The sequence below is a fragment of the Artemia sp. Qi Xiang Cuo genome, chromosome 17, assembly GCF_049724085.1.
Source record: "Artemia sp. Qi Xiang Cuo chromosome 17, ASM4972408v1, whole genome shotgun sequence".
Lineage (NCBI taxonomy): Eukaryota > Metazoa > Arthropoda > Branchiopoda > Anostraca > Artemiidae > Artemia > Artemia sp. Qi Xiang Cuo.
In genome coordinates, this window is record NC_142810.1 from 38659723 (window position 1) to 38672838 (window position 13116).

Here is a 13116-nt window from a genome sequence, read left to right on the forward strand (position 1 = left end):
AAAACAATGATGAAACAAATCCGGTTGTATCAATCTGTGACGTCCTTTCTCTTCTTTCTTTTAACCCAACAAAAAAACTCTGTAGTAAATGACCTGGCTACGTTAATGTTACGTTAACATTTTCAGTTAATTAAATAGTGAATAAGGATATGTTTATATTCAAGGGTATAAACAGGATGGGAGCCAGGTTGGTTATGATAGAAGATCATAACTACTTAGATTTCAGTTCATATGAACACAAATACTCCTTCCCATCCACCTGAAATTCTATAGTAAAACTATTATTGAAAATTTATTGAACATCAGTACTGCTGATCAATAATTTTGACTAAATACTCAAATTTTGCACAAGTATAAATTACACTAAATTACACTTAAATTACACTAATGTTTTAATTCTTAAGGAGAAAATTTGAGAATAAACTTTAATAACGGTCCCAAAATTAACCAATAACACAACCATGTCAGTTAACTTACATATATCTGTTAGCTTTTCAAATATTCCCAATATGAAGAAATAATAAAACTATGCCAATTAAAAACGAACAAAAATTAATTTTTAAACTTTTCAAAAAAAAGGTTTTTCAAAGAAGCCAAAGAGCTATATTAAAACCGCAGTTCATATAATTATCCAGTAAGCTTATCGCAGATCATTTCTGGTCTTCGTTCTCGGTGCGAACAAAAAGCTCCTCCCACTTCTTCGTGCAGTTATTAATAGCGGGTTTCCACTTGTTTCCGATTGTTTCGCGCAAAGTGCATTATTCGTAATAGTGGGTTTCCACTTGTTTCCGATTGTTACGCGTCTGACTTGTCTACCCGTGAAAAGATCTGACGCCGCTTATGTTTCTACGTTCTCTGGAGCACTCGCACCCCGGTCCGGGTTTTTATAATGGGTGAGATAGGGAATGATCATACTGGATAATTGTATGAACTGTGATTAAAACTTAAAGCGAGCACAGAGGAAGTCTCTAATAATTCAAACCCAAAAGGAACAGAAATTAAAATGAATAATCACATCAACTATGAAGATAGCACGTGCTGCTACACATGAATAAATAAATCCTAAAGGGTTCTTTAGATGGTTTAGAAGGTGGTAGCTCCACTCTTGTTTCAAATAATTTTTGTTGGTTTTGAATTCGACTTGCTGATTCATTGTAAATTCTTGTCCTTTTCAGATCTCATTCGCCACTTCTGTGCGTTTTAGGTTTGAGGTATTATTTGACTTTATGTCTCTTAGGCTAGTCTTAGATTTTGATATGCCTTTGGAAAAAATTTGTTTTTGGAACATGTTTCTTATGAATTTATTAAGTTTTATAAAACCACTCTTAGCTTTACCCAGTTTGATACAGTTCCGAGGATTTTTGTTGTAAATGTTTTAGCTAGATCAAATTATTAAAATAAATCACCTCTAGCCAAGGGTAGGCCTAATGCATGAATATAAAAAACTGTTAAAAGACCTAGAGTCTTTAGAAGTAAATTTGTTACTGTTTTTTTTACCAATTTTTTGGATTAATTTTAGTGGAGGTATTGTATAAGACTTGAAAATCTTGGAGAATTAACCGTCCAACTTCGTGAACGACATTGGCGTATTTTCAGTTTATCAGGAACTTTGGAAACAGTCCGAGGAAGAGGGGTTGTAGGGCAAGAGCCTATTTTATCCTCAAGCCAACCAGCCTTCCAGTATTCAAGCCATGTTAGCTTCCAAGCACCCTCTGGACATATGTGGTAAGCATGTTGTAATTTACACACTTCTTTTAGAGTTTTTAGGGGTGAGGCATTTGGTTTTTGTTTTTTCGATTTTTTTTTTAATAAGAAAAAAAATCTTTTTTTGTTTTAGAATTTGTTTCTGAATCGATTTTGTTTGTATAATTTTTTTTTTTTCAAGGAAGCTTAATAAGTATTTTGATTTTTAATGTCATAATATTAAAACTGATGAAATTTTTTTTGTTTTCATTAAACGGCAAGTTGCACTAACCTCTATGGGATCGGGGAAGGGGTGGGCAGCCCCACACTTATTTCTAATAATTTCAGTCTTTATCAGTTTGACTTAACTATAATTTCTGTTTGTTTTAGGACCGATTTTTTCGCTCAAAGTATAAAACTTTATTCTTTTTGTTCCTTTTCTTCTATCGCCAATTTAAGTTTATTGCGATAAAGTGGTAAGGGGTTTAACCTCGGTGGTTTTTAAGGAAAGCGCGGACCTCTGCAGTGGCGTTATATCACGAAAATTTAGGGAGGGGATGATATGTATTTTTCAATACCTAGGGGGGGGATTTGTTGTTTTTTCAATTTTTTTAACGCAAATGCCCCAAATAGGGTATTTTTTCAAAATCTAGAGGGAGGGGCAAAAATCTAGAGGGCCCAAACTCCCTACTTTACCCCATCCCCAATTGACGCCAACGAACCTCTGGCGGGATTGTTATAATAATAATAATATACTGCAATAAAAAGGCTTTCGCTTCCGTAAAAATTTACATTCAATAAAAAACTTGTCAATACTATTCTTGAAAGAGTCAGCAATAACCACTTCTTGGGGGAGGTTGTTCCATTCCTTGACTATTCGGTTTGGGAAGGCCCACTTCTTTCTTCCAGCTTCTTTATTGAAAGTGTTTTGTTTTAGCTTAAAGTTGTGTCCTCGCAGATGGTTTGTGTTGAAGAAGAGTGTTTCCTTGAAGAAGAAGAAGAAGAAGAGTATTTCCTTGAAGAAGTTGAAGAAGAAGATCCAATGTTATTGTAGTACTTGTGAGATAGCTTGAAAGTTTCAATAAGATTCCCTCGGAGGAGTCTATAGGAGATGGAAGGAAGTGACAGCTTTTCCAATCCTTCACAGATGGAGAGGCCTCTTAGTTTTGGCACAGATTTTGTTGCTCTTCGCTGAATTTTCTCAAGTGCATCAATGCCTTTTTGAAAGTGAGGTCTTATTGTCGTGTGACCATATTCAATGATAGGCCGAACAAGAGACTTGAATAGAGTTGAAAAAAGCTGAGGATCGCTTAGGGTGAAGTTTCTACGAAAAAGTCCAACTACTTTCGTAGCTGTGCTAACGATGGATTCGCAGTGGCTGGTGAATTTTAGCTCACTGTCGTATTATTAATCTGAGGTCCCGCTCAAAAGATGTCTTTGGTATTAGACTGGTGTTAAAGCTATAGGTTGGCTTTTCCGGTTTCCGGTTTTTCTGGAACCGGATCTACTTCCCGGTTTTTGATGAATATTAATTTGGGTGTTTCATTTTTTGTGTTTTGGATTGAGGCAGAGGAATGGTATCGCTTGTGTCTTCTAAACTTCAATAGTTCACTCATTGCTAAAGAAACTGGAGATCTCCCTTAGCTGCTCTCTTGGTAGTGATAATAGAAATTCGAAACCTTAGCAAGTAAAAGATTCAGTTTCCTATTTAATGCAGATCAGTCCTCCTTGAGGAGCAAATGAAAGTTTATTCTATCACTATTTTATTCTTTTTTTTAGAAAATCTTTTTCAGACAAACCCTCAAATCTTCAAAATTCTAAAGGATTGACATCTGGGGCATTGATTTGATGCAAGGAAAGGTTTATTTTTTTTAGGAAGAACTAGTGCTAAAAGGATTAAAAAATAATAAGGCTCCAAATGCTGATAGTGTGGTAAATGAGTTTTAAATGTATTGGTTATGAAATTAGAGATAAGTTACTGAAGATTATAAATATGATTTTTGAATATTAGCAAGTGTTTGATTCAGCTGATAGAAGAGCTTTAGCCAAGGTTCTATCCTTGTATGGTATACCAGATAATTACATTAAAGTAATTAGTGTTATGTGGGAAAATAACATTGCTGCGGTTAAGGTAGGAAATGAGGTTTGTAGCTGGTTTCGTATAAAATCAACAGTTAAACAGAGTTGGTTGTCTGTCCCCGTTTATATGGATCGTTTTAATGGGCTTCGTCCTAACGAGCTTAGCAAAGGCAAAGGGAGAACACGGAATCAATTGGGAAAGTAAAACTCTCCTAGATGTAGATTATGTTGATGATTTAAGCATCCTAGATGAAAATATAAGGAAAAGAATTCTTAGAGGTATTGCGAGTTCAGGGGGCAAGAATAGGTTTGAAAATTAATATTAGAAGACTAAGTCGCTAAGGCTAGGAATAAGAGATGAAAAGAAGGCGTTGGGTACCAAATAGATCAATCAAGTGGACAGCTTCACTTACCTAGGTAGTATTATTAAGTAAAAACGGTGAGTGCAGTGAAGATGTTAAAAGTAGAGTAGCCAAGGCTCAAGGTGTTTTTTCACAGTTGAAAAAAGTTTGGAAGAATAGGAAGATCAGGCTGCAAACCAAGATTAGAATATTGAAAGTGACAGTAATGGTAGCGGTCAAGTATGGTTCGGAAGCGTGGGTAATCTGAAAAATGGAAGAGGATTTGCTAGATGTTTTCCAGAGAAATCGCCCACGGATTGTTCTGGGTACCCGGCCGACTGACTGTATTTCAAACAGTAGGCTCTACGAAAAGTGCGGTTCAATCCCGCTTTCTATGGCTATAATGAGAGAAAGGTTGAGATGGATAGAGGACGTTCGGCAGATGCAAGATGCCAGATGTCGGTCAACCTTATAGGGCCGAACGAAAAGAGGTAGTCCCAGAATTGGGTGGGAGGATTTCGTAAGGAAAGATTTAAGGGAAATGTGAACTTCTTGGAAGGATGTAAAGAGGCTTTGAATATATTGGGAAGGAGGAGGAGCGTGCATAGCTTTGTTGGTCTCAGATGGCTCGGGGCTAGAGTGAGTTATTAGTTGTAGTATTAGAAGAAGTATTAATATTGAAGTCACGCAACACTTCCGTTGGCGAAGCTCAGTAAAGGCTGGTTTAATACATCACGTTTCCTTAGGAACATAAATTTGGCTTCTCTTTTAAAATCTTTATTCTTCATTGAAAAACTTTTCTAATGAAACTTCCATCGAAATTCATATTATTTGGTGTAACTTTCCACTCCCTCCGCCAAAAAAGAAAACGAAAGGGTCTTAGAAAACTAGTAAAGTTTAGTTTCTGTAATTTTAGGATTTAGTCAAGTTCAATAGCTGGGGTCCTAGTCACAAACTTTAGCATGGTTACAAAACTTTAAACAGATCGTCTGTGTTTGACACCAAATCCCTCAAAATTAACAAAAGCACTCCTTGCAATTACAACTTTTGAGTAGCGAAAATGTGAAGATACAACCGACATTTACCCCCCCCCCCCTGGCGATTAACCCCGCCCCCCTTTTTTAAATTTAATTTCTCATCGTTTCTAAATAATAATTCTGGGAAATCCGGCTCTTTCTCTATGAAAAATTCTGGTAATTGTGTATTATATGCCACTCACTCAAGTTTACGATGTGTGAAGCTTTAGAACAAACCGGTTACTTCGTTAGTTTCTTCGTTACTTTAGAAACAAATTTGGCCTGAATATTTGCACATTAGGGGGGGTAAAGTGAAGCGGGTGTGCATGCAAAATATGTTAGGCATAACTATTCTGCATATTATGAGGTAAGAATTGTTTCCTGACTTCAAACTGTCCAAATACTTTTACTCCCCCCCCCCCCCTATGTGCAAATATATAGCCCAAATTATATTTTCCTATCTATTCTTCCACTTGTCTTTGTCTTGTCTAGCGCTAAGCTGAAAGAAACTAACAAAGAAACCGGTTTGTTCTCAAGTTTTACACAATAGTCCGGGCGCCAGGTGTTGAAATTGTGAAACATACCAAGATGGAATGGGGCAGGTACAAGAATTAGCCTACCCCCCCCTCCCCTCAATCGACCATGCTGATTCGAAAAATACCAACGGCACTTCCTTATGAGGGGTAGAACACTCTGAAGTTTTACATTTTATTATATTTTGGTGTTTCATGCAAGACAATGTATCTTCCACAAAGTTTGAGGTGCAGTTTTCCGCTCAAATACGAGATAGAAATGCCTAGAGGCCACAGAATGTCTTCATAATAAACTAACACGATTAGTTAGAAAAAAATGGCAGCAATGACGCAGGTAAAGAAACTAAACCAAGTCAGAATTAACACTATTTAATACTAGCATTCCCAAATTCATTACGATTTTTTTTCCTAGTATCCTGCCATTTCTAGTCACGCACAATTATTCCTCGTCTGAATCAGCCTCGGCCTCGCAACATCTCCCACAGCAAGAGCACAAAATATCGCAACCTCTATCTGCACATGGACATTTTTGAACGCAATATTTACACTTGCAATATGGTGAAGTTTTCTGAATAGTGGATAGCCAAGCAGGAAGGGTTGATTTAATGGGTACTATGCATCTGTCCTCCATCTCCCATCCAAAATCAAGCGGAGAAAGGTACGAAGGGTGAGGCATAAGGGCCTGAACCATAATGGACCACTGGTAAATGCACCTTTTCACATGTAAGGCAAAGAAGTCATCGGTTGGAGACAGACTCTTCAACGTTTTCGGGCGAGGGAACAAGTGAACGTGGAGATCATTCAAGCTCAAAGTTCCTCTAATTTTCTGTATGAGGCGATCAAAATCTCACAACACAGCTTCATAATATCTTCCTCGAGCTCAACTACTAAAAAAGTTAAAAAGTTATGGGATTTACCACTAGTTCATCCATTTTCCTTTGTATTTGTTTCTCAGAAAATAAGGAAAAAAAATTGTAAGGACCGAAAATGTAAGGAAAGAAAACAACTTCGAAAGTAATGCTATGCCGTGAAGCACCAAGAATTTTCTGATTACCATTAAGGACAGTCAATTACACTATAGAATAGAATTTTCAAATCTAGGATTTCAGAGCTGTCATTTCCGTGTTTTAAGTGAATAAAAGTGAATGTCAGTATGCCACGAAGCAGCAGAATTTTTTAATTTAGCACTAGGAAGTATGTTTTTCCCTTAGAGTTTTCTGTTTCATACTTTTTTGTGATTACAAAAGCTTAAATTGATATTACAAAATGATTAGCCAGATAAACAGGTTAAATCACAACCAACTTTGATGGAACTACAAGATCTACCAGATTTGAATAATAACAGGAACCGAATCAACACGCTAAATCACCAAATTTGGAAATGGACGAAAATAAATAGCAATTTGACGAAAAAATTACTGAATGGTCAAAATTTAGGGGTAAAACACCCCCCCACCCCCGGGATGCTGCTGCTCCCATCACCACTCATTAGTTTGCAGTAGGAGTTCATTGTCCCTAAAGACTGTCTATTCAAGCTTCCCAGAGCTGTCACTGTGGGAATGGATTTTCTTAGGGTACAGGAAAGCCCTTGTAGGATTACATGTTGGATTTGTGGAATATCATCACATATGTCAATTTAGTTGGCAGATAGATATTGGCCAAGAGAATGGGAAACTAGTTAAACCTGAAAGCCAAGCTCCATGAAAAAAAAAATCAAAAAAGCTATCTAGCAAAATCTTGACTATACAATACAATCCTTTGTATAACTCTAAACAATCACTGTCTTTGCATCTATGTTTCACATAGTACATCTTAAAAGCTATCAATTATCAAAGCCTGGCTTAGAAACATTTGCAACATTAGGCACTGTCGCCAAATTACCCACAATTGTATTTGTCAATGATGTGTCTGCTCCCAATTTGGTTAATTTGGAATATAGGACCCTGATGACATAGCTAAGAAATAAACAAACAATTCAATTTAGTCTATTCTCTTGATTCGGTCTTGATACTAAAAATTTAAAAAAAAATATGTTTTTTTTAACTGAAAATAAGGAGCGGCATTAAAACTTAAAACGAACAGAAATTATTCCGTATGTGAAAGGGGCTGTCCCCTCCTCAACGCCTGGCTTTTTACGCTGAAGTTTTTTATTGTTTTAAAAAATAAAGTTGTGTGACAGAACCAAACTTTAGCGTAAAGAGCGAGACATTGAGGAGGGGACAGCCCCTTTCATATACGGAATAATTTCTGTTCATTTTAAGTTTTAATGTCGCTCCTTACTTTCAGTTAAAAAAAACTTGTTTTTTTTTTCATTTAATTTCTGAACGTTTTTGAATTAATTCAGCTTTAATTTCGGCTCACCGCGCATGAATAATTAGAATGAAATTTGCATATTAATTTTACTTATTTTGGCTAAATGGCTTTCTCGAAATTTTGTTTTGACGTAATTTACGAATTAACTTACGTAAAGAAATTCTATAGTTGTATATTTTTATTACGTATATTAGGGAGTTTATCCCTATTCAATACCTCGCTCTTTCCGCTAAAGTTCGAATTTTTTTCGATTCATAAACCCCTGAATCACAAAGGCCGGTTAATTAGGTAGATAGCTCTTTTGAAAGTACTAAAAAAAACTTTAGCGTAAAGGGCGAGGTATTGACTAGGGGGTGAACCCCCTCATATATGTAATACTTTCTGTTTGTTTCAAGTTTCAATGTTGCTCCGAACTTTCAGTTGAAAAAACTTGTTTTTTATTTAATTTCTGATCGTTTTTTAAATAATGCTGGGAAATCCGGTACCCCTTCATAGAAATGTCCCTTCCCCCAAGATAACATCGTACATTAAAATATCCTCCCTCGTAACCCCCTCCTCCGACCCCCCCCCCCCCCCCTCACCAGAAAAAATTCCTCCTGAAACGTCTGTGTATTTCCCATTAACCACTACTATGTGTAAACAATGGGCAAAGTTCATAACTTGCAGCCCTTCCCCCGGGAACTTCGGAGGATTAAGTCATCCTCAAAGACATATTTATTAGATTTTCGACTATGCTGAACAAAATGGCTATCTAAAAATTTTGATCGGGTGACTTTGGGAAAAAATGAGCGTTGGAGAGGGTCTAGTTGCCCTCCAATTTTTTCGGTCACTTAAAAAAGGCACTAGAACTTTTAGTTTCCGTTCAGATGTGCCATCTCACGATACTCTAGGACTACTGGATCGATACGATCACCTCTGGGGAAAAAAAAAATAATAAATACGCATCCGTGATCTTTCTTCTGGCAAAAAATACGGAATTCCACATTTTTGCAGATAGGGGTTTAAAAACGCTGTATTAGGACTATCTGGTTTACTAAATGTAAGAGTCCATTCTTCTTTAGATTTATACAACCGTCAGGGGGTGTTTCCCCCTTTTTCAAAAATAAGGCAAATTTTCTCAGGCGTGTAACTTTTGATGGGTAAGACTAAACTTAATGAAATGTATATATTTGAAATCAGCATAAAAATTTCATTCTATTGATGTATCTGTTGGTATCAAAATTCCGGCTTTTAGAGTTTTGGTTACTATTTAACCGGGTCGCGCCTTACTTACAGTTCGTTACCACGAACTGTTTGAAAACAACAGCAGTCAAAATAACACAAAGGATACTGGAAAATGACGTCTGAAACCGGTTTTTGCTCGTTAGATAGCACTTTTCGGGAAATCTGAAGTTCAGATCCAAATTTAATAGACTTCCCCCTTGCTTTAAAGTGCCATTTTTATTTTCGGTATCTGTGTTTTTAGGCTATCTTTTGGTATATGTTTCATAATAACCCCATTCCGTCGTACCCCCTTCTTGAAATAAGTAAGATAGCGAAGCGTGGCGCCCGGACTACAGCGTAAACTTGAGTTAGTGGCGTATAATACACAAGTACCAAAATTCCTTCCCCCTACGGAAAATAGAAAAACAAAACTCAAATAAAAATTTCAAATTTGGAAAGCCGTATTTTCCACGGGGGGGGGGGGGAAATTGCCTGGGGTAGACGCCTAGAACTGGAACGGTGATTGCTCTGTCACATAAAATAGAAGCCACATTCTCAACGAATAGTTTCAAAGGTAGATGCAGCATTTATAGTCGCTTACCCTTTCTTGTCGATTGGGGACGTCATCAAAATCGCTAGATACTAAATTTTTTTTTGTAATTATTGGAATACAAAGTTTGCAATTAATTATTTTTTATGCATCTTCGGTTCTAGGTTTACCCCCCCCCCCCCTCCCTCGGTGAAAGAATTTAGTATCTAGCGATTTTGATGACGTCACCAATCGACAGGATACGGTAAGTGACTATAAATGCTGCATTTAACTTCGAAACTATTCGTAGAGAATGTGGCTTCTATTTTATGTGACAGAGCAATCGCTGTTCAATCCCTCCCCCACACTAAAATAAAAATGCCCCTGAATTGCAAACCTCGAAGCGCTCGATATCGAACAGTGGACATCATCCTCCTTGAACGAATTCTCTATCAATTCATTGATCCTTGCAAAATGGTGTACAATCTTTCTTTTACTCTGCAGTTGTAACTTTTACTCATAACGGAATATATAATATCAATTAAAAACTGAACGGAGAATAATTTCTGTTTTTTTTTTTTTTAAATAAGCTTTTAAGGAAACTAAAGAGTCAGTGGCATCAATTCACATAAATTTATTAGGGGGCAAAATGCATTTAATAAAATTTATAGGATGGTGGGGGTGCAAATTCGTCCTTTTTTCAATTATTTCAGTGAAAATACAAAAATAGCATTTTTAGTGGAAATGCCCTGAAAAAAATATTGTGTGAAAACATCCAAAAAAAACGTATTTTCCAGAATTTGTGGACAAAAATCAGAGGATATATGCCTCCTCCTCCCCCCCCCCCCCCCTCCGAAATCGATGCTACTGTAAAGAAACATATTTAGACTTAAAATAATCAGAAATTAAATCATATAATATTTCAATGAAATGAATTTAAATGAATTAATCCTATCAAACAGAGATAACAGATTCTGCTAAATGAATTCCAAAACGAACAGAAACTACAACAAACAAGAGTAAGAGTGTGGTTTTCATTGTTGAAACATCAAAAAAAATCGCCGCAATAATTAGTACTGTTGGAAAGAGCTAATGAAAGTAGATTGACTGGTCAATATATAATTATGGGGATCCCTAGGAGCCTCTGCAATTTTTGGCTTTTAAATTTTATAGTTATAAAAAAGAAAATATTTCTGATTTTTTTTTTTTTCAGTAGAACGATTTTGTTTTACTGTGGGCAAATTCTCTCTAGATTTACAACACTGACTAATTATATTATAGGCAGTTGTGGTAGCTTTATATCGTATAAAAAGTTATGCGATTCAATTGGGCAAACCAAGGAACTACTTGAAAGAAATCAAAGGTCGAAGCAAAAACTGAAATTCTTCTCATGAACTCCAAGTAGATAAAGTTTTGATTTTGTACAAATCGGAGAGGGAAGGGTTAAGGAGGGAGGCAAGGCAAAATTTAGGAAAACGAATTTTGAAGTGTGAACAGGTTATTTTAAAGAAGGGACAGAATGGAGCATGTTTGCAATTGGAAAAATAACACGGGCCAATGATTTTGTTTTCTACTGACTTGGATTTCACTCTTAGTGCTATCTACATTCCATACTCTTTTACTGAAAACACCCATTTTTCTTCTTTTTTCTCTATGAATCCTATTTATTTATTTTTTCATTATTTTCGCAACCCCCAAATCTATCCCCTGGCTCTGCCTCTGTCTCGAATTTAATTCTGCAGTTAAAATTGACTACATGCGAATGTAAGGTTTGATTCTATCCCTTGATTTGATTTTTCTTTTACAGGGGCACATTCAGAATGGAAAGAGAAGACGGATATTTTTTTGATTGTCGGATACCACCTTTTTCGCTCGAATCTCGACAAGAAGAACCAAACAGCCCCTCAGGAATTATTTAAATTGTGATCTACTTTACATTTTTTGCGTTTTAAGTATTTGTTAATTAAACAATTGCGCGTTAACGATAATTTACTTATATTTGCAGCTTAATATTTAATTCAGTGGCTTCTGTTTGGATAGGATGGCTGTAGTTGTATTTTTATTGTCCCTGTAAAAGAGTCCAACGGGGTTGGATTGACTAATTAGTCATGTACACTTGCTATGGAGTGCTAGTTACACATACACCATTTTCAATGAAATCTATTAATGTGTACGTTACTCTGTAATGTCATACATGTGTCAGATAGCTTGCATGTTTCTTTTTTTTAATCCTGGATTCTAAACCCGAAATGGACTCCTACACATAGTGACTATTCAGTTGCGCACCGAGAAAGGGCCCCCCACAAAAAAATCAAAAAATTTCTTCAATGTCTTCTTCAAATTATCTCTCTTTTTGTTATTCCCCTACCCCCACACACGTACTAATTCCCCCCCCCCCCAAATTTTTTTTTTGATACATGCCTTTAGTTTCGCTCCTACAAATTGTATCTGACATTATCGCACATATAAAATAATTGCCAAGAACAGTTTACTAAGTTGTTTCAAAGGGAGGATCAGTTGGGTAATGCAAATTAGGAGGATCGAAGCATAATTGAGCATTGCCCTACTTACTCTCCCTATGAGTGCAGCTCAGCAAACATTTTTGGCAATTGCTTCAGTAGTAGGGTTGCCACTCCTATTGATTTATCACTATCTTTTAATTATTTTTTTTTGTTGCCTAGTAATTTTAATTTAACTAATGATTTTTTCTTTTGTTAGATTCAAGGTTCATTTATTTAAAACAGCTTTCATAGTATTGGCAAAAACCTCAAACAAATTACGCTATCTTTTACAAGACGGGAAAAAAAAACTAAGTATGATTACTAACGCATGCATAAAATGGGATAAAAAAAATTACAGAAGCGATTTGTTCTGCATCTTATTGATTCGAACTTGTTCATGTGTCGAGTATTAGCTTTGGGGGCAATAAGAGGAGGCAACAACGTACTGTGTTTTTCACTATGGAGGAGCGACTGTCCAAATTTACACATGAGATGCGATCTCCGTTCTCTCAGAATTGGTATTTTCAACGTTGCAGTTGCAGTTGCATACGTGTTATATTTGGGGCCCAGTATGATTTTCGTGGCCCGTTTTTGAACAGCCTTGATATCATCCCTTAAGTAGTCAATATTGTGCACCTGTGGCCCCCGAACAGGGCACGTGTATTCTAGCAAGGGACGTATATGGTAGATATGCGCTAGTCGTTACTTATTCACTGGGAAATATAGTCGTCGGAGTGTAGTCAGTGATTGCAAAGCATAGTTGCCCTTTTTCACAAGGGTAGAAACATGGTAGCTCAAAGAACAGTCAGTACTGAAAGTCACACCAAGAAAAATGGCAGTTGAAGTGGTAAGGAACCAGGGTTTAGAATAAGCTACGTATCTTTTAAGCGGAATAAAACGCATCACTTTTGTTTTATT

The 13116-nt window shown here is 36.4% G+C and overlaps 1 protein-coding gene across 1 annotated transcript in view; it reads left to right on the top strand.

The window, feature by feature from the left end:
- The window catches only part of POLDIP2 (DNA polymerase delta interacting protein 2), a 66377-nt gene extending 54698 nt beyond the window's left edge, over positions 1-11679 (top strand). The window contains exons 6-7 of the mRNA XM_089103710.1: positions 1520-1725; positions 11505-11679. Coding sequence (XP_088959836.1) covers positions 1520-1725; positions 11505-11616 — 318 coding nt within the window. The 3' untranslated portion in view covers positions 11617-11679. The remainder of the gene's footprint in view (positions 1-1519; positions 1726-11504) is intronic.
- Positions 11680-13116: the final 1437 nt, after the last annotated feature.